General features: G+C 34.5%; 1 protein-coding gene across 1 annotated transcript; it reads right to left on the bottom strand.

Annotated features, from left to right (window-relative positions):
* Window positions 1–170: 170 nt before the first annotated feature.
* Window positions 171–26,433, bottom strand: LOC132703886 (uncharacterized). The gene is made up of 2 exons (XM_060673405.1): window positions 26,221–26,433; window positions 171–5,201 (listed from the first exon to the last, which is right to left on the bottom strand). Exons 1-2 carry the CDS (start codon window positions 26,221–26,223, stop codon window positions 384–386), a joined length of 4,821 nt encoding a protein of 1,606 aa, XP_060529388.1. The 5' UTR covers window positions 26,224–26,433; the 3' UTR covers window positions 171–383.
* Window positions 26,434–27,950: the final 1,517 nt, after the last annotated feature.

The raw sequence follows: 27,950 nt of genomic DNA, 5'->3' as shown, positions 1-27,950 counted from the left end.
GCTTTGTTCCTCGTATAACTGGAAAATTTTACGCCGTATTATATCTTGATCGCTCATCCGGTCTTTTCGAAATTTTTTTCTTTCCACACAAAGCTGTATCTGAATGATAGCCTTTCTATTATCTATATGCTTCTAATCTTGCTTTCGTAGAATGTAATAAAACACACAAATTTGCATTACGTTTTATTTAATTTCAGAGGAATAATAAATAAAAAAAAACGGAAGTAAATCTATGTCAGAGGAGTAAATTTATAAATAAAACTATAACAACGCTGAAAATAGTTTCGCGTCATCGTTCCTGACTACATCTTCGTGCCATTCGCATCTCACACTCCGCATTCGTTCTGTATGTACACTTTATTCGAGAACCCTTTACAATAAACCTATTTAACTATACCATGTTTATACCCTTTCCTACCCTTCGACTTTACGCAACGACCCTTGTAACAGATTTCCGTTTCGTGAGAAACTTCCGTAGAAGTGGAAGTCTTCACCGCCTTCATTTCCCATGGTTCCACTTCGAATTTCTCTGGTATCGTACTCGAAGACAGCTCGGTACCGTCGCGTAGATCCTCGAGGACGTCGGTCGTCGTTTCCGCTACGTCCGGCTCCGTTTGAGTGGTCGACGTTACCGAATCTTCGGTGATTTCCTCCGGAAAAGTCGGATCCACCGACGTAGTGGTCGCAACGACTACCGGTTCGTCAGTGGACTTCGACGTCACGGTCGATTCGTTTCTGCTTTGATCCTTAAAGACGTCGAACATTTCGTAAATCGCATCGAAAAAGGACTCCGTGGACGTAGCCGCCGACACCTTATCTTCTTCTTCGTTTCGCTCGCTTGTAGCTTCCGGTTTGGGTTCGATCTTCTGAATAGACTCGAAAGCGTTCAATACCGACTGGTAGTTTTGCGACTCTGCCGTTTCCAGCGGATCGGCGACCCTGTGTCTGATTACTTTCCAAACTCCTCTCTTTCTACCCGGTTTTCTCGTAGTTGATGTTTCGACAGTCTCCTCCGCAGACGTAGTGATTCTATCCAACTTGACGAGGTCTTCGATTTCCGCGTGCTTCTTCACAGATTCCTCACTATTTTCTTCCGCCACCGCCGCTTCCGTGGCGGGACTCTGCCAAACTCTCGTTTTCTCCTGGGACTCAATTTGGTTCCATCCTTCAGGTTTCGGCAGGATTTTAGGTGTGTGTATCGACGCGTGTGGGGACTGATCATCGTCAGATTGTGTTAAGTGTGACGTAGGTCTCGCAATTTCCAGCCGTTGCAGGAACTTTTCCGGGTAGTTCCCGTTCTCCGCGTCCTCGTCGCTTTCCCTTTTCACGTTCTCCGGATTGCGATAGTGCGTCGAACCTCTTCCGCGAGTCCTAACTTCCGTCCTTCTTGTTATTTGTTCCGTGTTTCTGGAACCGTTCACCTCGTTGTCCGATTGCCGTTGGTTGTAAACATTGGTTGTTGGCGGCCTGGTCCTTCCTCTCGTCCTGGTCCTCGGCACTTCTTGGTTGTCTCGATATTTGGGCCTGATTTCCCCTACGAACTGAACCGTGCTTTCTTCATTCCTTGCCGTTGCTTCCGCAGGTCTCTGCGCCCCGAAGTTAGGCGTTTTGATGAACCCGAAGAATTCGGCTTCTTCTCGGGCCTGCGTGGTCGTCCGGTACGTGGAACTGACGGTTCTTGTCGCAGGTCTTGCAGTAGTACTCGACGCGAACCTGGACCTGCCTCGAGTTCTTCCTCTGGTTCTCGGAGCTTGCCGAGTAGTTTCTTCGTTCTTGTTGTTATTCAAGATGCCCCCAGCCCTGATGTTGGCGTTGTAATGCACGTATTGCTCGTCTTCATCCGCCGCGGTTATTATATCCGAGCTTCTTTGCTTTTCCTCGACACTCGGATGCCTGATCTCCATATCAACAACTGATGGCCCATCGGTCGAACTGGGTGACTGCAGGCTGTACACTTGGTGATATTCTTTAACTCCTTCTTCCTCCCGTGGCGGTGCAGTGATGATCTGTTGATCTTCCACGACGTGCGTAAACCGCATGTAGGATTCGGGGTCCTTATTGAAGGAAGCCTCGAAGCCGCCTTCTAGCGTGGGCTGTTTGACCGAACTCAACTCGTTCTCGGTCGTGGAGCTGCTTTCCGCGATGGCGTTTTGAAGGGGCCGACCTCTCGTCCTAAATCGGGGTTTCGACAACTTCGCGGTCTCTACGGACTCCCCGGACGAGTAATCCGACCCTGAATCGACCCTCTCGGTCGCCGAAGGTCTCGAAGGTCTTCGTCTACTGACGTTTCTTCGGGGCGAGGAAGTTGAAGGCTGCCTTCCACGTTGCCGTCCCCTTGATCGAGGCGTGGTCGTAGATCTCGGGCTTTCGCTTGTCGCTGGTGTTTCCACCTCTACTTCGGTGGGGGTCGTTTGACTCTGTTGGTGTGTGGAAGGCACTAGCAAATTGGAAGCTAGAAGCGAACGCACCGCCTGATCTTCGAAGGGATTGATGAAATGGTCTTCGTAGTCCGGAGCGTTCAACCTCTCGGAGTTATCTCTGATGACCTCTTCTTGCGCGCTCGGCTGCTCTACGTATTTTCCCGGCGATACGTCCTCGTTAGCTTGCGATTGAGTCTGATATACGTTCTGTAGTTCCGGTTGGAATTGGTCTACGCCGCTCCCGCTCAAGCTCGAAATCTCCTGCGTGAACTGTTTGTTGTTTAGATCGGGGTCATATGACGGCTGGTTCTCGTTCTCGGGTTGCTTGTTGTTGTTGTAGTTCTCGAATCTGCTTTCGTAGTTGTTAAAGTCCGTCGTCCCGTTTTGAATTTCTAAACTTTCCTGAGGGTTTCTTCTTGGGGACTCGGAATAAGGTTTTGTATTTGTTTCTAATACATATTGATTATTAGATTGAGTTCTCTCTGCCTCGGCGTAGGGTCTTCCGTACGGTTCGTCTTGTTCCACCAGGTACCTAGCCTGACTCTCTGTCGTCGATGTCCTTCTGGGTACCTCAGGTTGCAGCGGGTTTGCGTTTTGAGGCAAATACTGTGAATAAGTAGCGTATTCGGGAACGGGGGTCGACGACCTTCTCGAAGAGTCCAACTGGACAGGTTGGTAAGTATTGTCTACTGGTTGGGTAGCGACGAATTCCTCCAATACGGTATACCGTTCCTTGTCCGGAACCTCGGTCGATCGAGTAGGAGTCGTAGTCGTTCGAGAAGGAGGTCGCGTTCTGCCTCTACGTCTGGTAGATTGCGGTCTTTCCGTGGTCTGCTGGTTTTCGTAGTGCACCCTACCCCTAGGGATCGGCACCGACGTGCTAGTCCGAATATTGTCGTACTCGAAACTGGTCTGGCCTTTTGCGTTCGCATGTTTCACCAGTTTCTTATTAGGTTCCGCGTATTGGTTGTTGATTTGATCCAGTTCGAATTCGGTGATGGCCAACTCCAGGGGATTTATTTCGGGCAGACCTTGTCTTTTTTGCTCCTGCTCGGGGTTTTGCACGACGACCCGGGATAAAATGTCCGGTAGTTTATAAGGTTTGACCGTTTGACTTTCGTAGTTTTGGTTATTGAAAATTTCGCGATTAAATTCGATCGCAGGACTTGCAGTCGATCCGGTGCCCTGCTCGAACGTGTCCGTTTGCAAATTATAAACTTCAGGTTGTCGGACGTTGTAAGAATTTACGGGCCTTTCGGTCGTAGTACTTTGGTACGGGACGTTGTAATTTATATTGGGGGACCCTTCTTTGAAACTATTCGGCGTTGTGGTTTGGTACGAAACCCCACCATTTCCTGCGTTTTGTTGCAAATTGGCGTATCCGCCGTAATCCGGGGGTTTCGGTGCGTACAAGTTCGAATTATAGTTTTGGTTGAACGGCCCGGGAGTGGTCGGCTTCTCCGCCGTCGACACCACCACCGAACCGACGTGGGGAGAAGGTAGAGGTATCTTCGAATACCCCTGGGGAGTTTTGTAACTTAACGGCGCTACAAAGAACGGCAGCTGATCGATTTTTTTCTCGACCCTGTTTCCGTCCACGTTGTTCAGATAAGGGAGCGGGAACTTCAGGTAGCCGTCGTGGCCGTCGAGGTTCGACGGGCCGATGAATATCTTCGGGGAGTTCTTCGATATCGTGTCTTGCACGGCGATCGATTTGGCTCGTTTCAGAACTTCCAGGACTTCCGATACGTCGCCCCGCTGCTGTGCGGACTCCATGAACACCGCTAGCGGAGGCTGATGCGGTTTCCGCTTCTTCGGTTTCGGGGTGGTCGTAGTGGTCACGATTTCCAACGGGACTCGTCCTTGGTCGAGCTGCTGCTGGAGCCTGTGCGCTTGCAAAGCCTGCCGGGTGAAGTCTTGTTGGATCTGCGCCAGTCTCTCCCCTTTATCGGGGAAAGATGGACGAGATTGCTGAGGGGCGTTGTAGTAAGGATGTTGTCCGGATGTTATCGCGTCTCGAGAGGCAGGCTTATCCGCTGGTATGTAAAGAACGTCGACAGGTTCTTGTGGTTTCGGTAGGGAACCATTTATGGCTCGGTAAAGCTCGTCGTTGATAGAAGTGGGGTTTAACGAATGGTAAAAGCTGCTGTTGAACGGCAAATTGTACTGGTCGTAAAGGCTGGGAGCGTCGACGGCCGGGGCTTGGGGTTTAACGCTCGGCACAGGTACGTAACGACCGCTTTGCTGCTGGTTGCTTAAGTAATAATTTGGTTGCTGCGGTGCTGGATCTACGAAATACCCAGAGGCGTGGGGTTTGTTGTTGTAATAATTAATCTCGGGCTGCTCTCTAATGGACGGAGGAGGTTGTTCGATTAGGTAGGGCTTCACGGCTTCCGTGTTGTAGTAATTTATTTGCGGCTGGTCTTTCACCGGAGGTGGCGGCGGCGTTTCGAACCTGTATTCGGGTTGATATTTGATTTTCCTCGGCCTCGCGCCGTCCGCCGCTTTCTTGTACGGCGCGAACTGTTGCTCTTGACGCGGCAGCGGAGGCTGCGGCCGCTTTACGTTGGCGTAATCTTCGTTGGTGACGAATCTTTGGGCAGGCGCGTCGAGGCTCAGGACCCGGTCGCTAGCTTTTTTCTCGGGGTTACCTCTGGGGACGGCGGGCGTCACGGGGATCCAGTCGCTTTCCTCATACGATTTGTCGGCTTGAGACTTCGTCTCGGCTATCAACACGACGATCAGACCGGTCAAGACCGCCCGTCGAGTTTCCCGCGGAATCTGAAACAACGAAGGACTTCGGGTTATTAGACCGCGTAAGAGAAAGAACGTTTCTGGTATAGAACGAAGCCGCTATAGTCATCGTACCGGCTTTTGGCCGCAATTATGGAAGTTACCTGCCGGCGGTAATAAAACTGGGGTCCGGTAGGTATTGGAGGACATAATAAGAGGGACGGACTCTCAAAGGTTTTGGAAATAATATATATTTTTTTCCTTATATACAATAAATTCATTGCTAGGAATATCTATACATAATTACGTTTTTATTCTAAATTTCTAATTCCAATTCGGTTTCACTATCGGACTCATCATGTACTATACAGAATTTTTCGAGCCCTCAATTGGTATGTTATTAATTACATTTTTTATCAAATTTATTACGCTGGTACTTAAAGTAGAGTCATATTTTCTGCTCTGACTTTTGATTTTACTTTACTATACATAATTACATTTTTATTCTAAATGTCTAAATATAATCGTGTTTCTCTATCAGAGTCGTTATTGAGGTTAATTATAATATGATTTCTCTTATTTTGTATAGAAATGCAAGATAATAATAATAATAATAACAATTTTATTCACGTATTGATATACAATGAAAAGGACACGGTTCAGATGAACAAAATAAGATATTTTGTGCCTCCGTTTTTAAAGCTATCCTAAGAAGAAGGCACCAGCGCTAGGCATAAAAAATACACATAAAAAAATAAATAAATACCTAGTACGATCTGTGCAAATGGAGGGACTTACACTTTGGAAATAGTTTACAGTAGACATTACTTAAATATTTAATAATAATAATACTGCACGCAGGTGTGTGGAATAAGTTTTGTTTAGCAATTTAAGCGACCGATCCAAGGCATTATATGTTTTAGCCATGTCATATGTAAAGGATCTTTCAAAAATTCCAGAGGTGTGAGGTGAAGGGGTGAGCACGCCTTTAAATCTTAAATTTAAATTGTGAACGTCAGTGCAAAAGCTTATTTTTCTGAAAAGATAACGTGGAGACTTCAATATTATAATTTTGTGATAAAGATTACATTTATGGAGATATCGTCGATTTTTCATATTAAGCCATCGGACTTCCTTCAGTTTATGATTAACAGGTTTGCCGCGTATAATCCCAAAAATGAATCTTAGACAGTATTTCTGGATTTTTTGAATCCGTTCTGAGGTAGCCGCACAGTGGTGGTTGATATAAAATATTTTTAGAATCATATAAACATTTTAAGTGAGAAATTGATTTTTTAATACATTGTGGAACGTTGACCATAAAATCTTTTTTTTTTAAAGATTTTTCGCCTCCGTTTTCAGAGGAACGCACACATTCGATATTTTTATTTCAACTAGTTGCGATAATCGATCAACATCCACGGGCCTACCAAAGAACATTGCTATAGATTTTTTTGGATTTAAATGGAGTGAATGTTCTAAGGACACCCTGTTAATGATTTCTATATCAATATTTATGATTTATATATATATATATATATATATATATATATATATATATATATATATATATATATATATATATATATATATATATATATATATATATATATATATATAGTGTTCGAAGTGTTTTCGGAGCGCGAGCATTGAAGATGCCAAGTGAGATTTTGGCGAAACGTCTGCAGGATTCCAGTCGGATGCAAGATTTGCAGGATTCCAGTCGGATGCAGGATTCCAGTCGGAGTTCAACGAGCGAACGGATGATATCCCGGAATATAGTGTCATCATATATATATATATATATATATATATATATATATATATATATATATATATATATATATATATATATATATATATATATATATATATATATATATATATATATATATATATATATATATATATATATATATATATATATATATATATATATATATATATATAGATATATATATAGATATATATATATATATATATATATATATATATATATATATATATATATATATATATATATATATATATATATATATATATATATATATATATATATATATATATATATATATATATATATAGATATATATATATATATATATATATATATATATATATATATATATATATATATATATATATATATATATATATGTATATATGACTTTTTTCAATAGAGTAAATGGTTTTAGAGAAAATAGTTGCCATGCAGTCGTCATAACAGTAAATAACGTCATCGCGTCTAAATTGAGGCCGAGAAATGGTGATTTTCATTTGGATTTTTTCAAAATAGACGAAAACCGAAAATAAAAAAATTGTTACTCTCGATGTGGCCTATACCACTATTTTAACCAATTAGCCATATTTTGAAAGAATTTTGATTTATGACTCATAATTTACTCTGGAAACGGATAATTTTCAAGGTCATTAAAATTTTTATCCATAGCTGAAAAACCCTGTATATAATCAAAAAAATCCCCGCAATAAAGGTTATAGTACCGGATCTTCCGCGTCTGCCGGTTAAAGAATGTTGCCGATCGGAATAATAGTTTTGAAGAAAATAATTCTTTTCTGAAAAAAAAAAAGATAACCGGAAAAAAAAATAAAAAAAATTAAATGCGGCTCTGACTTGTGCTTCTCTGCTAAATCTGAAGCCGGTAGCTGCAAATTTAGGGCACCTATTACGTTTTATAATATTGCACGGTATATTGTGAACACCCTGTACAATAGGTAAAAACATTAAATGCAAAAGTCTTAGCTGGCTACACGAGCTATATTATGGGGTAAAACAAATTGACTTTTGAATCGCAATCTTCTAATTACGGCAAATTTTCATTAAAAAAGAAACCCCATTTTCAGTTTTTTTCGAATATTGGCCACACCCTGTACATTTTTAAAAAATGTCAAGAGTAAAAGTTTATTGCATTGGGTCTTGCGGATCTTTTGACACACAATTTTTCATAGGGATGTCCAAAAAACAGCAAAAAGCATATATTTCAAACCAGACATATTTATGCGCATATTTTAAGTATTTTCTGCGCATACAAATCCGAACCCTAGCAATAACATTTTTAAAGTTTTATTGGGATGGTTCCGTCGAAAGCCAACACAGACCACACAGACTATACCGGCTGGTAAATTTTGGCGAAAAGAATCGTAACATGGAAGGAAAACAATGGGTTGCCTGTGTGCTCGAAAATGCCGGATGAAACGTTTGTATTCGGGGAAGAATATGAAGAAATTCGACACGTTCTTGTCCTGTAAAAAGCTCGTAACGGCTTTGTTCCGAAATCAATTGAACGCCGGCAAAATAACAAGTGCCCATTATGAAACGATGGCGACTATTGCGAGAACTCAGACAAGGACTATATTTATCTCCCTGCTAGATATAAGTGCGCCGAGTAGAGCTTGTAAATCGCATTGCGCAACCATGCAGTGTGACGCCATTTGCGGCATATTTTCCAGTTTAAAACGCTCGGCAGTCAATGCGTAATTGTTTTAGCATCCATCGAATATAATAATAATATTTTTTCGACAAACACTATATTTGTATAGGAAATTGCCAGAAAAAATAAAATAAAATTAAATGACCCATAATCCAAGGCTACAATCTGTAAAAGACTAAAGTACTCTTCTAGGCATTTAATCACAAGATATTCCTTTAACATTTTTTTTAATGCACATAAATTATCGCACATTTTTATTTCCATTATTTATTTATTTATTACTATTATATTTCACATAAGAAGCTCTGAAGTCGTCCTTAGTTTTACAAGAAGTAGATTTGGAAATACCGGCTATGCATCTTATCATCACAAAATTGTACCATACATTTAAAATTTGTGATTCTGTTAAAATATCCTTCGGGTTATGTAATAAATAAATATTGGCTCCAACAATCAACTTAGATAAAACACAGTACTTGCCCTTTTCAAATTATGATGATCGACTACCTACAAACAATAACCTTACTATAAAACTATTGTTTAGAAGCAGTTGCTGGTCTTTACGCAGAGCTGAGAGCAGAGCGATAGGCTATGTGCGTTCTAGAATAAATTTTCTCATTTTTACATGTAAATTCCCATAAGAAAATTCAAGGTTCATATTAGCGAAAATTGGTCGGCTCAAGATCATTCGATCCACCACAACTATTAGCAACAACCGACCAACCCTCACCCCTTCCCACAAGTATAAGTGTTTTTTTGTATTAATATTTATTTAATGTTTAAATAAGTTGTTAAATTGTATATTTTTATTGATTTAAATAAATATTATTACTATTATTATTATTATTATTATTATTATTATTATTATTATTATTAATATTATTATTATTATCTATGAATATTGCCAAATCTTCAGTATTCATGTGGCTTTTCGTTATGATGAATCTCATAAAAGATGTTAGTGAATGAGACTCGATGTAGTTGAACTATAAGCATTCTAAAAAAATAATTACTAAAAGTCGGTATATTTTTGTCAGGCAAATCCAGCATCGCAGTAAAATAATTGAGACAGAATCAAAACTGGCATGGAAAATGTTTCAACACGAAATTTTCAATGAAATACATTGGAGAGATTGAAAAAAATGTGTTTGATGTGGTGGAAATATAGACAGATAAATATGAGGATACAAAAAATGAAATAAGCACTTATGAATTTTATGAAATCTCTTAAATAACTAATTTTCAACTTGTTTTATTGCAACCCAGGCTCACAGATACCTTGGAAGAATCGTAATCTTCTAAAGTTGAGAATTATATAAATAAAAGAATTTACACGTTGAAAAATAATTAGTATTTAGCAAAAGCCACGACCAATAAATATGATCAAATATAACTGCTTTTGCGGCTGATAGTTGGCAGGAAGCGCTGACATCACGGCCAAGAGCGCGTTTATAGAATTTGAATCGATGTGGTACGACCAAAAATATAGTGCATTTATGGCTTTGACGTTGTAGGTGTTTTACAGTAATTTTACCGCAGACAGGTGTTTATTCTGCATTAAGTAGATATTGCCTGTGGGGTATTTTCAAACAAGTAGAAGCGTTAATTAAGCATCGATTAATAACTGAAACTGAAACAAGAAGATTTGTAAAAAATACTTATAATACTAATAATAGCGATACAATACAAGCAATTCTTACAAAATACAAAAATTTGCATATTCAAAGTTGGTTAAGCCATAAAATGTAAGAAGAAAAAGTGTTCAAGCAATTGTGAAATTTTGATTGTGATTTTAATATGGTTCATTCTTTCATAGCATGTTTTGCCTCCCAAATGGTATTTAAAAAAATGGCAATAGACAAGTTGTTCAAAAAATTGTAGATAGATAGCCAGGGAAATTAAGAAATATTATAAAACAACCCAATAAATAATTTATTTCAAAAATATTATTTCAATAGCGTTTCAAACAACCGTCTCCATTTCGGTGGCTTTTTTATTTTTATTGATCTTTCCTTATATACGTGAGAGTAAATACGCAAAAACTAATCAGGTACATTACAACTTAAAAACGTATTTTTAAATTTTTAGTGTAGAAACATAAAAAACTAAACGTTTCTACTGGAGAGAATATAAAATAACTGCACTAAAAAATAATAAATTATATTTTTGTAAAGTATTTTTGCATAAAATAATAATAGTTTCCGTATTTATTTGCAGTTATTATTTGAAATTTCTTAAAAATGTAAAAATATGGATCTAAAGGAAACTGGGATTTTATAAAATGACAAAATACAGCTCTGAAAAATATTATATTCGCCTATTAAATAGTTTTCAGAATAATAGAATGTATTCTTTGAATGTTAATCTAAAATTTGTTATAATAATAGTATAATAATATCTCTTTATTAGCTTGGGATGCTACATAAGAAAATAACCAACAAACAACATAACTATAACCAGAAATCAACATATAGGCAAAATTAAGATGAAACAGTGATTTACACTTAAAATCCAAAGTTGACCGAACGTGTTGCATACTAACTTTTTCTACGACCGTTAGTTTGGGTGTATTTTCGCAAAACAACACGAATACGTTCACTGACATGACCGTCAGAATTGACAAACGTCAAAATTCAAAGCGTGGGAAACATCTCCGAAAACATCCGATTGCGTCCAAATCCGTGCGGTAAAATCCCGGAAATGTCCGAAGTGGCTCGCATTCACGGGAAACGAAACTGACTTGGTAAAGTGACGCTTCCCGCACGCTAGATCGGTGGGTAATTAGGTATTTTACAGACGGGAGTAGAAAAAATATTTTACTTTGTCACAGATGTAATCAGGTAATACTTTATTTCTTAACTTATACAAGAGAATATTTGCATCGTAAATACTTCCTTGTTTAACCGTCATGCCATTAACAACATTTGACATTAGGTTTACAGGAGTGTATCTCTTACACTTTAAGATCGATCTTAAAGCTCTATTTTGAATTCGGTAAGTTATACAGGAGTGTGGAGCAAAATTTGAGATGAGGTTCCGTAATGCTGTTATATAAAAGGTATTTGGTGAACATTTAAAGACTATGGCCTATTCTATATACAAATCCTACTTTTTGTGAAAATTTTCTCATTACATAATCAGCAGGTAGCGTTAGTTCTGAGTCTAACATGACTCCAAGGTACTTAATTATTATTTTGGTGTACTAGCATGTCATTATTTAGTTCAGTTTTTATGTTTTCTATATTAACAGTACTCAAATTTTCTTTTTTCCCAAAAATACAAAATTTACCAAGTATATATAACATTGTATCATCTGCGAATAATTCGATTTTACTATCGTTAATGACCTTAACTATGTGATTAATATACAATAGGAATAATAGAGGCCCCAGTACAGTTCCTTGCGGCACTCTATACATTGTGTCGACAGTATCAGACAGTATTTTTAAGATCTGAACCAATTTAAAACTGAACCTCGTATGCCTAGCTTTTCCATTTTTCTTAACAACATAAACCTATCAATAGTTTCGAAAGCTCTCCAAGAACACAGCCAAAATATGATTATTACTATCAACAGCTTTGAGAAAAATGTCACATATTAACTATCACACTCACACGAATGTCGATGACGGAAACCAGACTGATTGGATACTAAAATATTTTTTCATAAACCGGAACAGTGTTTATAGGTCTAAATTCTCCATGCTGGTTTGTGCCTTGAACCTTCGGAACTGGAATCACAGTTGATGGCTTCCACTCGTACGGAAATACTCCGGTAGAAAGTGAAGTATTTATAATGTCTAAAAGGCGGTTGCCTATTACACTGAAGACATCTCTGAGTACAACAGTCGAGATTCCACTCGTTTATATATTTCATATATTAGAATAACACTCAAATACTATATTTACATCTAATAATAATGGATGAAATTAAATTTTTCAGGAAAACATCACTGTCCAACAAAGATATATCCATTTATTAATATGGACGTTAATGATTGCCCCTGAAAACAACAATCGTTTGAGCGTACAAAAAGCGAATCCGCCAATTAAATCGCGTTCTAGCGTTTGCATTTAAAAATCCTGTTCGCCGCTCATAGTAAATTAGTCGACTTTCTTCTCGTAATCGGGACATTCGCGTTTACTCGAAATGGGCGTTTGCACACGAGTACTACTTTTCTCCGCATCGAGAGATCCTGTATCGTACATTTTTTACCAACTGGCGAGATACCATAGAATAGAATTTAATTAGAATTTCTTGCACAACCGAAAAGCGTCACATACCCATCTCATTTTCCTTTTCTTTAGACGGGGGGCACAAGATGTAGTAACCCCGCTACCCCACTGTTTTTATGGCTTTAAATATCTCGATTTGAATTTTTCGACATACACATATGTGTTCTGTGATATTTAATTATTTTATTTAATGTTTCAAATAATCGGTCATTTTCTTTTGAATTTTTTTAGTATGCCAATACGCATCTCGTACTTTGCCTCGTATTTTCACCATTCCTTGGAGAAGGGCATCTTCCCCATGATACATAAAAAAATTCTCTAGCAATTCTCTACATCGTGTATCACTCGGTGTTTCTAAAGCTTAAAATTTTTGTGGTAGCTCAAATAAGTTGGTATACTTCGACCAGAAATATAGTGCTTTTACAACCTAGCCCGTGATTAACTTTACCTAGTGTTTATTACTCCAAAACCGCAGCCCCTGCCGAGCATACTTTTACCCGTAGCCATTCCAGGACCGTCCTAAGAATTTATCTACCTACACTAACAAGCGGGATATAAGTATGTCTTCAATCTTTTTCGCCGAGCAATTATTGAAACGTGTTAAAACGGTCCAATTACGTTTCAAATAAAAATTTCAAGTTTCTACAAATATTGGTTACGGGCCATCTCAAGCAAGGTCTACTTAACGCAGAATAAACATCTGTTAGGATGAATTTTACCACGGTCCTGCGAAGGTCTGAGGTTAAGGTACTCTAAAATACTTAAAACGTCAAAGTCATAATTGTTATAATATATTATACTTGTATACGAGACGAGCATTTTTGGGAGGGTCCACCGAAAGCCAACACGATGAAGATTGAGACAGACTATACTTTAGTCACTGGCTTTTCGTTAGATTTCAAACAATTTTCGAATAATTTTAATTTTTTTCGTATTGTAGCATTTAAAAAGCAGACAAAGCGTCATAGCTGTATAATCACGTTGTATTTGCTATAAGGTCATTTGTAAGTATCTGAAGTCCGCAAAATTATTGGGTTAGATTATGAAGTGTGTTGTGTTATAACGCTGATACTAATAAAATTTTAATTATGCTGAGTGTTTTTAAAAATGCCTCCTTTAAAAGATTGTTTTTATCATGGTTACCTAAATGATCCCTAAATGAAATTTATACCGTTGGACCAAAAAGTTACTGCCAACAACGTTTAGAGAAGGGAGTAGAAACAATTTTTTTTAATATTTTTTCTACTCCCTTCTCTAAAATGTCCAATTATACACCGATCTAGCGTTTAACCAGGATTTTAGAGCACGGCTTGAATTTTGACGTTTGTCAATTCTGACGGTTACGTGTTCGTGTTGTTCTGCGAAAATGTTCTCAAAACCTAACGGTGGTAGAAAAAGTATAGTATACGTTTACCACAGTATATTTTATTACAATATTTTTACTCCATAGTAACTCCAAATAACCCAGTACCAAACCAAATACCGTTGACATTCAATAGTTGCACCTTTTTTATGACTAAAAAATAACACGTATATAAAACTGTGGTGACATTGTCGTTTTAACCTCAAAAACATATCTTTTTTTTAAATGTCTACTAAATTTACGAAAAATGCGAAAACACGCGTTTCCCGCGTTATTTTCATTTTTCGTTCGCTGTGATCGAAATAATTATAGGTTTTTGAACAAAAATATATTGTTTTCCATTGCATTGCTGGGAATTACCGTTGTATAAATCGGTTTCCAGGAAGTGACAGTAGCAAGGAGGAAATCAATATTGAGAGTTTGAAAATCAGGCAGTTTTCTTCTCATGCTATACCGAGACCATTAAAAGGTAAAGTTTATTCATATATATAAGAAAGTGACTAACTGATACGAATTAAAGAAAGACCCGGGCAAGCTGTAAGAATGAAATATGGCCGAACAGGTCCGTACTTTGCTTAGAATTTAATTATTTAGGATTTTATTAGGAAAGATACTAAACAATATTTATTTATTTATGTATTTATGTTTAAATCTAAAATAAAATTACATATTATTTTTGTTACCTACTTAAATTACTTAAAATTATTCACATAATATATCAGTATCATTAACGATATCATCGCCTGTTCTAATTATTATTTGTTCTATAATATTTGCAATATGGATATACGATTGTTCTGCTTTTTCTATATGTTTAACCGAATTTGCCCAACTTTGTGGAGGGATCCAAATGTAGGTTCAAGCTTTGTAGAACCTCAATCAATTGCTTTTTGGTTTAATCTTCGTGAAAATAAATGTCGTTATTATACATGTAGTTTTGGATTGTTGCTTTTGTGTCACATGAGGACGAGGTTTTAGTCAACTGTCTACTGTGATAACTTGCATTGTCCATTACAACTAGTTTGTTTTTAAACTTACTTTCAAATAAATCAGCGGTGGTGTCTTCATGGTAATCAAGAGAAGAATCTTTAATATTTTTCGCAGACAGAGAAAGTCCATTTGGAATCCAACCATCTTTTTGAGCCAGCATGTAAAATAGATATTCTTTTACCTCTTTTTGATAGCGCGTTTGTTTTACACTTATCAGTTGAGTCAACCCAGCCCTTTTCCGAGGTATCATAAGTGTCGAACCAGGTTTCATCCAGATAAACAATTGGCCTTTGTTGTTCTTTGTAAATCGCAATTCTTTCTGGATATTCCAGTCGCCATTTCCGAATTCTAAAAGATTCCATTAAAACTTGCCTTTTGTCAAGTTTACACTTTCATAAGGTAGTTCTGCCACATTTAACACCGGTTTCATCTTTTTCAAGCCTCCTAATTAAGATATCTAATGTAATCAGGCATAGTCTCCTATAACTGGTAAATTTTACGCCGTATTATATCTTGATCACTTTTATCTACACTCGAGGAAATGTCAGCATCGCTTCTTTTTTTCCTGGCTGAAATGGGATTATTCACAATTTTCCATACAGTTGATGTTGGAATTTTCTTCTAAAGATTTTTGCATAATTCGCACACGATTCAACACACGCTGTATTACACACGAAATAAGAATGACTACTAATAAACTTAACCTAAGTAGTATACCAAACCAAGGAATATTAAACACAGGTAGGTATAAAATAATTTTCTATTACGGACTACAATTTTACCTGAATTTAAATTCCGAAACTTTAGGTAATAATATTGTTGCATTGTATGTTAATGACCACCCTTGGATAATCCCATTCAAAAGCAATTGGTCACTTTCTTATATCTATGAACAGTCCATAGCTAATTAATGTTTATTAGGCACGCCCCCTAACAAAAACGTGTGCGGCTTTGACCTTATCAAATCTACCGTTACGTGACTTTAAAATCCACGTATCCTCGATATTTAATTCTGTTCATAATCGTCTCAATATTTCCATGCAAAAAAATATTCCACGTTGACTAGAGTTATTACTTGATTATAGCGCAGGAGTTTGCTTATGTCACTTTTCTTTTGATCGTTTGTTTTCATTATACGAGGTCTGGTCAAAAAGTAAGGTGACTTATAAGTTTATATAATATACATGTCACAACGTTTTTTCCAATGGTCGAGGTACTTCTTGTACAGCCTTGACTTCTTCCGGCGATTTTGTCTTTATTTTCCCAAACCTCCTTCGTTTCATGGGTTTCTTGAGTTTCTGGTCTTCTTTCTATCCAAAAAGTTAAACACAACCAACGATGAGTGAGCAGGTGCATTATCGCGAAGCAAAATTCATGAATTGTTTTCTCGCAATCCCACATAACTTCAAGACAATAACTTTTTTTGTTGACGGTACGATTTTGAGCTAAGACCTTTTGAAGTACTACGCCATCAAAGAAAACAGTTGGCAAAACCTTGACGTGCTTTTTCGGTCTTGGCGATTCTGGTTTCTTCCATTGGGACATCTAAGCGTTGTTTTCAACGTCATAACCATATACCCACCAGTTATGACCTTTTTGAGCATAGCAGGATCATCATTGATGTCGTTTAACAGCTCTTGGTGTGCTTATTCGATTGTCCATTTGTTCAAAATTAAGCAGTATCGGAACATATTTTGCTACTACACATTTCATTCCCAAAACTTCGGAAAAAAATGCATTGAACGAGCCAATATGCCGACATCTTCAGCCACTTCTCTAATAGTGCGTAGTTATTAATATTTGCCTTAATTAGTTGAAGATTTTGTTTCGTTCAAGCTAAGATTTTTCAATCGAATCGAACAAAAATTGTAAAACACATAATTATATGTTGTTTTCTTCAATTAATCAAACAATTGTTAAAAAATCTTTACACAAGGCCAAAAAAATAAAAATATTTCATAAAATAAGCTTCAAACCAAACCTGTGTTTAAGATGGGAGTGTGATATATTCCAAATTTGAAAAGATACCTCAAAAGGCAAGTGACATAACAAAATATAGTTATGTTAAGCGGTTGACCTACTTTTTTGTAACGGTCTCTATGGTTAATTTTCCGAGTATGATCATGAACTGAAATGGCAACTTCAACTTGCTTTTCGCCTGTGTAGTTTCGACCGCTTTGCGTATAATGTAGATCGAACAATCCCATGTTGTTTACTTTCAAATATATTGTATGAACATTCCTTTAATGCTTCAACGAATTCTCATATTCGGGGAAATAAATTCGTTTTACAAATATTATTTTTGTTTTAATAAGTGTGGTAAATTTTATGTAATGTTATGGTGTAAAAAATACTCCTCGGACAACTTGGCAAGTTATTTGTGCACAGGAAAAAGAAGACATGGGGTATGTAATAAGAAAGCCCAAAGAAGAGAAAGACTTGAGATACATATTGGTAGAACAGACAATTATGTATGTAATAAAAAAAGTAAGACGAGGAAAACAAAGCACAAAAGAATTGGACTGTTATGCGACAACTTTCTGACTGTAAAAGATAAAAAAAGAATCATTAAAAACATAACGTAGAACATCACATTATATGGAATGAAAAATGGAAAACTCCGAAGAAGAAGAAGAAATAAATAATTAATAAATAAAAAAAAGAAATAAGGACGTATTAGACGTCAGAGCTTAATATCGTCCGGCTGCGATGAAATGTAATATTAAGAAAAAAAAAGAATTACGGCGTTTGTGTGCGTGTGCGTTTAGATATGAAAATAAATTGGTGTTTAATATTCTTTACCTATTGATTTGGTTGTCACAAAAATTAAAATTTTTCCTGCTTTCAAGAGATTTCAAATATAGAGACGCACGTTTAAGGGGTAGGGGCATATACAAAGAATGGGGGAAATAAAAAAACGGGGGGAGGCCTCTACGGAATGAATTAAAGATGTTGTGAAATATTTAGAGGTGAGAGGAAGAACAAGAACAATATATTTATATATCACAAACATCAAATACAGAGAGGGTGTTAGATCTAAATTCTTACACTGCCATGGATGCCGAAAATTTCATAAATTTATCTCTTACTGTTGATTTTTAATCCATATTTTAATTAAAAGTGATTAAAATTTTCATTATAATTTTTTTTTGTTAAAATCAATTTTCCATCATAAGTACTTATAAAAAATATATATAGATTAATTTCTTATGATCAAGTGGTAAATGGGGGGGTCGAGAATCAAACAGATTTTTTACATGTGAACAATGTTCATCCCCAGGAAAACACGGAATATGGACAACCTCAGAACTGATTTCTTCCGCCTTAATGAGAGTAAGCTAGGTTCAAATTACCACTCCACCCATTTTCTGAATAAACTTAAGTCCGAGAGGAAGCAACTCCCAATAGACAGGTTCAAAAACTTGGTAAATTTAAAAGCAATCCTTTTACAGCTTAGAGGAGTTTATCTTTTTCAAGATATCAATAACTATACGCCCCACTTTCTGTGATAACATTAGTCCAGCTTGAATATATGTCCAGATGCCCGCTAAGCGCTTTATATTTTATGTATTATGCTTTATGTTTTATGTAAATTGTATGTTCTCAATATTATGTTGTAACATTGTTATTCCATGTTATATTTCATTGCCATCACTGATGGATACATTTTCTATAGTTTTAACATGCTAATAAGTAAAATGAAATGAAAAAGAATTATATATAAAATCGAAGGATTCTAAATTACCTTGTAGCTAACATTGCTGATATTATTATTATATTACCAGTTTTTTTGTCATTAAAAATTAGTTTCAATCAATAACTCAATTGACGTATGACATTTAAAAAAATTATAATCAGGATTGCCATACAATCTCTTGACTGCCTGCCTGCTTTAAGTTTGTTAAAAGTGCCTAGAAGAAATCGACCCGTTAGGAATGAAGAATAATACTGATTATTTTCCACAGTTAATCACATAAATAATTCAATAATTAATAAGATTGGTATTTAACCGTGTATTAATTTCGGGTTAGTTAATTAAACTTACTTGTTAATGCAAAAATTAGTGACAATAATAAATATTAAAACGTAGTGATGTTCGCCGATGGGTAATTTTGTCCCAACCAACGCACTGTAAAAAAAGTAAAAGATAAAAACAAAATTAAATTTTGATTTTAATAGTATATTATGGAATAAGTGCGGTAAACGGCATGAGTTTATTTGACACGAGCCGAGGGAGTGTTGAATAAACGAGTGAGTTAAAACGTTTACCGAACTTTTACTACGACCGTTAGTTTTTTGGTACATTTTCGCGAAACAATACGAATACATTCACTGGCATATCTGAAATATCTCCGAAAACATCCGAAGTGGCTCGGACTCGTGGGAAAAGAAACTGACGTGGTAATGTACCCAGCACCCAAAAAATTAACCCTGTTGCGAATTTGTGACCGGAAATCTGTTTTTCCTCTCAAAAATACTGTTTCAAACTGTGCAACTTGCAGGTACACACCTGCTTCGGACATTCGGCTGTGTGTTTTTAAGGGCATATATCGTTTTAACGACCAGCGGAAATGTCCGAAGTGGCTCGGATTCATGGGAAACGAATTTGACGTGGTAAAGTGACGCTGCCCGCACGCTAGATCGGTGCGTAATCAGAAATTTCGTCAAATGTGAAATGACGTTTTAAATAATAATTTAGCGGTTTTACTTGATAAATTCTGTATAATAAGACATTAATAATAACTTTTTTTTTGAGTATTTGACTACCTGATGGTGTAAAACAAAATCTTCATATCAGGCAATGCCATCTGGTGGAAAAGTAAATATTTATTTAAACTGCTTAACTGGGTTTTCCAAATATTCATTCCAATAAATCAAGTCCCTTTGTTTTGAACACCGGTCATTCTAATGTCTCGTAATTCATGGCGACTTGGTTTCGACATTTTGAACAACTGATTCGTTTTGGTTAATTTTAAGTGCATTTTAAACTGCTCGGTTTAGCAACACAGCGACGGTTTTTGTTTTACTCCTTTCACTTCAAATTTTGCAAAAACGCGACATTGCAAATAGTCCGATTATTAACACATTTAACAATAAGCTTATTCGAGGCAACTTTCGCTTATACCGATTTGCTAAAAAGGTAGCTAGCTGTCTTTCACCATTTATCTAAAAGAACGGACGTTGAAAGGAATTCAAGAAAAACAGTATCGTACTTGCGTTGAAAAACAAGATATCCTTCAACTACCGTGGATAATAGAAAAGGAAAATAAATAATGCGCATTTCGATGTCGGTTCGAAGTGATTGCTTCCGAAGACTTTGAAAAATACGATTAATTTGACAATCATGTGTTGATAAAAAATTTCGCAGTTTCTGTTATACGGAGTCATAAATCCCCCGTTTTATAGACCTCTGTAGAAACATAACCTACAAAACCACATCAATTCGGCAATACTTCTGGTAAATTGTGCAGATAAATTCTGCCGATGGTGTATTAAACATTTTGATATGTGCTGTTATTCCATAGTATCAACAGTAATAATATGAATGATATATGATATGTAATATGAAATGTGTGCAGGGCGCGTCGGCAATTTTGGAAAATCCAAAAAGTGAGTTCTTCTTTTAAAGAAAATTTGCTATAATTAGAACACTGTGTATCGGCATTCAGTTTCTGGTACAAAGCGATACGGAGCATATACACAGCTAAAATATTTTTATTTAATGTTTTCACAAATTCTACAGGGTGTTCGCTATATTTTGTTCTATATTAAACAGTGAGGTAGGTGTCCTAAATTTCAAGCTATTTGGCAGGCCGGTAGAAGTCCATAACCTCACTCAAACCTTAGGAGTGGGGCGCAATCAAACATCGCCAAGTATTTTTTGAAAAATTTTGAAAAAATTTTTTGGTTTATTTTGACTTCCACAAAAATATTACTTTCCCCAAAACGATCGCAAAAATTCTTGAACAAGGAAACGCGGCAGATCTGGAACCGAATCTTTTATTTCATTCGTTTTTTCGATTATCTATAGACAAAAATCTAAAAGACTGTGAAAATTGTTCTTTTTGCAATTAAATTATTAGCCTTAAATCAAAATTCGTCAAAAGTAGAGCCAATTGGTTTAAGCAGTCTTATACTCCATATCGAGAACTATTTGTATTTACGGTTTTCTCCATATTATTCTCTCGAAAACAATTTGCTGTATTGGAAAACTTCATCTACCAGGAAATGTGGGAGATCCAGGGTTTTAATCTCTAATTCTGTAATTTCCTCGATTATGTACAGGGTGTATCGGTTATGGCCAAAAATCTAAAAGACTTGTCGGATAATATCAATATGGAAATAAATTCAATATCTTGAATGTCCATTTTGGACATACATTGCGTTCAATTTATCTTGATAACGTTGTAGGCGTAGACGTAAGCCTGACTATAAAAGAAATAGTCCTTTTTTATTATTCCTAGTATTGCAGCTCTGCGTGTATGTTTTGCCATTTCGAAGAGGAATATAATTGATATACATGTTAGTAAGTACGAAATGTACGGACCACAATGTGGCTGAATTATCAGCACGCACTTCGATCTAAAATACCTATGTAAAAAATATTAATATTCTGCATGGAAAAAAATTATATCACGCTATTTCTTCGTCATCGCAATGTAGATTTTATAGATCAACTTGGTTAATTTGATAACGGAATCTTATTAATTCATTGTTATTATTAATTATATTATTAATCTTTCATTAATCCGCATCATTCTACACTTTGGCTTCTTAAATTCTTAATCGTGTAAATAATTTTTATAATCTTGATACATTATTGACGCATTATTGTCAGCTATGGGAAATTGCATAAAACCGATACAATTAATTAATACGATTATTGTTTCCCGAGCCTACAGTGGTACGTTTTGCTCCGAAGCGTAATCGTTACGCGAATAACTGTTGCATAAGGCCCAAAACCGCCGTAAAAATAAAATAAGCCAGTAGGAAATGGTAATTTTAAACGCTTACTTAACTCTTATAGTTATTTAATTCCCGAACGAAATATTATCCGTGCGTTTCGTTATCACAAACATCGCGACCCGTTCGATCCGATTTGTGCATAATAATTTGTGATTGCTTTTATTTCTAGTCGTGCCTCGGGCAATTTGTTACTGTTAGCCGAAGGAAAAGTAGAAAAAGAAAGAACAAAGCACCTAATAGAACAAATAAGAGAGAGAGGGAAGTACAAAATCCGGAGAAAAGCCGAAAGAAGGAAATCTATTAGCTAAGGAGTTGAAACTTGGAAAAAAACATCAGTTTATTGGGCATCTAAATAACAAATAAAAATTTATGCATATAATATTGCGATTATTTAGATTTACTTTATGATAGCGACAACCAGCTGGAATCTGTCTTTGTCACTTGCGGTCTCTGTCATAGTCCTCAGTTCCTTGCTTCACATTTTCTTTTTGGCTTCTATTTTTTCCTCAAGTGCTTAATTGACATCACCAGTTTGTCAAAAATCTTTATAATAATAAACATTCATTCCGTTAACATTATTATAACGTTATTAAGAAGAATGATTTTCAGTGTAGTTAAATTTGTAAAAAATGTCGTTTAGTCCCTTTCAGTACTATTTTTTAAACATTTTTTTAAAATAAATATGTCGATTTAAAGGTGATTTAATAGTAAGCCATCTGCCAAAAATCTATTTGCTGCATAAAGAGGTTTCTTCTTTAAATTTTCTAGTGGTATATTTGATATACCCGCTTTTAACATGAAACAAGAGATTGGATTTTCACGAAATTATGTGTTTTTACATGACAATTGTTTCGACTACACCGCGTCTTTATCAAATTTCATATTTACAAACTACCATTAATTAATGTTGTTGTGAGAATTTAAGTTCAATAAAGGAGAGTTGAAATTTAATTGACCGTTAAGCAATACATTTGATTGTCTCATTTTGTTAATCTCCATGGCTTCCAATAAATGTAATTTTCTTCTTTTTGTGGCTGTATGTAAGATATCAAAATTGTCAACAAAAATGTGTTTTTATGTGTATAAGTGTGTAGCATAATTAGTTCCACGCAGATTTTAAACCAAAATTTGCAATAAAAAATTCTTTTGAATTAATCAACAAAATTAAAGATATCAAAATCCCCTCTAACGCAACACTATTGAGTAAGATCACGTCAAGTGGACCCCCCATTTACCATTTGATCATAACAAATTAATCTATATATGTTTTTTATAAGTACTTATGATGGAAAATTGATCCCTAAAACGATTTTTTAAAATTTTGATTTTATCAACATTTTTTTTATAATGAAAATTTTAAGCACTTTTACTTAAAAAATGGATTAAAAATCAACCGTAAAAGATAAATTTATGAAATTTTCGGCATCCATGGTCAAATGCTCATACTTTAAGAATATATTAACAACTTAAAATTATTTGTTTATTTTCGTATTGTTAACTAACTTTTAAGTTAACAAATGAAAATTTAACTGCCTTCATGGTAGAAAAATATGTTTTTTTTATCGGTCACATGCTTTACACACTTAAGTTTAAGATTTCGGAAGAAAATTTTACTGCTCCTCATTAGTTTAAACAAAATGAATTTATTTATGACAGCGCGCCGGACGCCGAGCGCTGTGGAAGCGCCGCGCTGCCGAGCGTCTCGAACTGCATTGAAGGTTTTATCAGTGATAATTTAAAATAATAATACAAAATATTATTATAAAACAATTTCTATTATTATTTATGTTATTTTATTATAATTATTATTAATAAAATTTTATTTTTTAACAATATTAACAATCATAACATACTGAATAAAACAAACAAGCTTAAATAATTAAATTGTAAATTGATCGTCAATTATTTTTATCAAATTTTTGTTTTCTAATGGTTTGTAATATTTTTGTAAAAATTTATTTTTTTTTTTAAAAGAACTTTGGGCCTACTGAAAAAGGGAAAGATTAACACGATAAGCTTGTTTTTTTACACTCCCTGCTAAGCGATCACTCGCTCCTTTGCCGTGAGATGTAGCGAAAAAAGTCCAATCAGCAACAACACCAAAATCATTTTTATGATGAACTAAATTGGCCAAATCATATTTAAATGATAATTAAAACTAATTTTTTAATCACAGAATTTCATAATTCACCCTACCCATTTTAAATTACAGAAAATTTTATTATTACAATTAAAAATTATAATACTAAAATATTAACTAAAAAAACACAACTCAATAACACTTCAGCTTTTTTTTTAATAATTATTTCACGCTTTGCGTATAAACTTATGTCACGAATAGACAGGAATGACTTCTAAAATGATTTTGTTATTTACTAGGATACGCGAAAAATAAATGAAAATCGTAACGGAGTGGTTTTTCTTTTGTTAACTAAAGATGGAGTGTTGACTGGTAAATTTAAAAATAATGATTTACTAAATTACCTAGAAAAAATAAATATGGACTATAACAGTTTTAAAAATTTAAAGTTGATTATTTTTTTCTAAATTTACGCTGTTTGGTAAAAATAATAAAAAAATAGTATTATTTATAACATTGTTAAAAAAATAAAATTTTATTAATAATAATTATAATAAGATAACGTAAGTAATAATAGAATTTTAAATTAACACTGATAAAACCTTCAATGCAGTCGGACACGCTCGGTAGCGCAGCGCGCTGTCATAAATAAATTTATTTTATTTAAACTAATGAAGAGCAGTGAAATTTTCTTCCGGAATCTTAAACTTAAATGGATGAAGCAGGTGACCGATAAAAAAAACATTATTTTTTTTACCAAGAAATCAGTTAAATTTTCATTTGGTAACTTATAAGTTTGTTAATAATACGAAAATTAACAAATAATTTTAAGTTGTTAATATATTCTTAAATTATAGACATTTCACCATGGATGCTGAAAATTTCATAAATTTATCTCACGGTTGATTTTTAATCCAATTTTTAATTAAAAGTGCTTAGAATTTTCATTATAATTTTTTTTTTGTTAAAATCAAAATTTTAAAAAATCGTTGGAGGATCAATTTTCAATCATAAGTACTTATAAATATATATATATATATATATATATATATATATATATATATATATATATATATATATATATATATATATATATATATATATATATATATATATATATATATATATATATATATATATATATATATATATATATATATATATATATATATATATATATATATATATATATATATATATATATATATATATATATATATATATATATATATATATATATATATATATATATATATATATATATATATATATATAGATTAAATTTTTATGATCAAGTGGTAAATTTGGGGTTCACTAGACGTAATCTTACTCATTGTCTTTTGATGTACAAAACTTATTTCCCAGTATTCCATCTATGGATGTGATAGGATACATTTAGTAGATTTAACTCGGAAATAGGTTGAACTAAAATTTAAGTTTAATAAATGTTATGTTACAATATCTTTCACTTATTTATTGCATACGACAGAAGTAATTTAGAACATTGTTATTGTATCATATGGAGCCCCTTTTATGGGTTATACAAAAACGATATGCAAAAATAATGAGGTACCTTACACAGAGAGGAAAATCGCGGAAGTTATATTTTGGTATCAATTATAATGGGATGGAATAGATTTTCCTCATCTTTGTTAATCAACTACACTTTAGTGTAGATTTTGCTCATCAAAGCGTTTGAGCTTCCCAGAGTAACCCAAACAGTTTTGATTAATTGCGATTTATATATGGAGACATTTTAGATAGGTTGTAATTTTGGTCTACAAACATTAGTTAATTGCAGCTCAGTTAAATTGCTTTTTTTTAGCGATAATAATCATTATGGTTAGCCTCATGCCCGTATTTGTTAAAATTATATTGACTTGAAAGGCCATTGAGCATGAATCTGTCGATTACTAAATAAAATAAAATAATATAAGGCAATGCGAAATATTTTTTGCGTAAAACACAAAACCGTTTTCTTACCATGATATCTGTAATCCAAATAGCAAGTCGAACGGTAAACACGATCAGAGCGCACGGTTAAATTGTTTCAACTAATCACCATCACCATTACACCTTGTTTCACAGTCTGCACATGCCGTAACACTTCTTGTATATCCGCCGAAGAAAGTCTTTGGGAGAATGTTGTTTTCGTTTTTATACGACACCTCCAGAGCTTTAGCCGACTTTCAAGGGGGGGACGACACCCTATCGAATTAAGGCCAGGGTGCTCGTCTCTTCATATTTCCCGTTTAAATAAGATGGAATAGCAAAATATATTTTATTTCTTTCTAGTTTGTAATTGATTTTTTATAAATTTAATTTAAGTAATTATACCATTAAATTGTTGTTTAGACCACACCGTGCCTTTACCAAATACAAAAATTTTGTTAATCTACATAGGTCCCAAAAAAATTGGTTGTTTGCTTTTATATTCTTCACTTAAAATTTCAAGATTATCGTCAAACAAAAAAAATAAGATACTGGAATCTATCGCTTAATGACCAATTGGATTTAAATGCGTCTCCGGTAATTAAGATTATATTACTACTTGTTTATATACGAGGTGTGGTCAAAAAGTAAAGCGACTTTTGTAATTGGGAGGGCTACGTACATTCGATCTTCGATATTTTTGTGTGTTATGTTGGTACACATGTCCCTAACATATGTTTGTGATGAATCAATAAATACTTGTCGATAAAACTTAAAACTCACCTCAGTTTTTGAACACACCTCGTATATAGATGTATATTGATGAATATATTTTGTATTTGATAAAGGCACGATTTTGTCGAAACAACTGTCATAAATAAATTAATAAGGTGAAAATCTGAACATTTTTTGTTCTAATTTAATTCTGTTAAATGGATTTTCATCAAGTTAAAGCCACCTCAACTCACCAATTACATGCAGGGCGTCAAATTTTATGAAAATTGCAACTAACCTGCCGATGATTTCGAACTTAAATTGAAATTAATTACAATCACACTGAAAGTTGAAATTCAATCTTATAGCAACTTAGAAAAAATTGCGAATTTTAAAAAATAATGCAGGCTTTGTAGAATCGCCATTGTTTAAGTTTAATCTTTATAAAAATGGACCAAAATGTTTTCTCTATAGATTTTTTCGTTCCTCCTTTAATCCTGGTTTCGGTTGATAAATATTACTAATCAATGATGTGTTAATTAGTTAATTGATATTTATGGCTGGCAAACGTAAAAAAATAGAAAGAGTGTAATAAATAGGTAGGACAATAGTTTAAAAAAATGATAACGTAAACCTAATACGTAGATGTAGTAAAATTAGACATTAGCTAAACAAAAAAACAAAGTTTTGATGTGTAGACATTGGTAAATTGTTATCAGAACTTGTTGATTGTGTTGAATGTTTATTACATTTCTATTGATTCACTATTATTAAGATATGTCTTAGCAAGTTGCAAATTTTGTTTTGTGCACCGTATTTTTTACCTTGATCAAAATGTATCGCCATATCACCAGTTATATTTTTTTAATAATATTATAATTTAAATCACGTACAATACAGTATCTTATTAGCAAATTGTAACCAAAATTTCTGTATTTTACTTAAAATGAAAGGTCTTTTTTTGCAAAATTGTCCAATAGCGCGATTCTTAATTTTAAAGCAAGGTACTTTTGATTTTTGACACGAAAACAGATATTTACAATAAGAGATTAATAAATTGTATTTTT

Source organism: Cylas formicarius, unplaced genomic scaffold (assembly GCF_029955315.1).
Source record: "Cylas formicarius isolate icCylForm1 unplaced genomic scaffold, icCylForm1.1 PGA_scaffold_10__41_contigs__length_53128322, whole genome shotgun sequence".
Taxonomy (NCBI): domain Eukaryota; kingdom Metazoa; phylum Arthropoda; class Insecta; order Coleoptera; family Brentidae; genus Cylas; species Cylas formicarius.
Note: the sequence above shows the minus strand (reverse complement) of the source record. Positions and strands in the feature narration are given on the sequence as shown.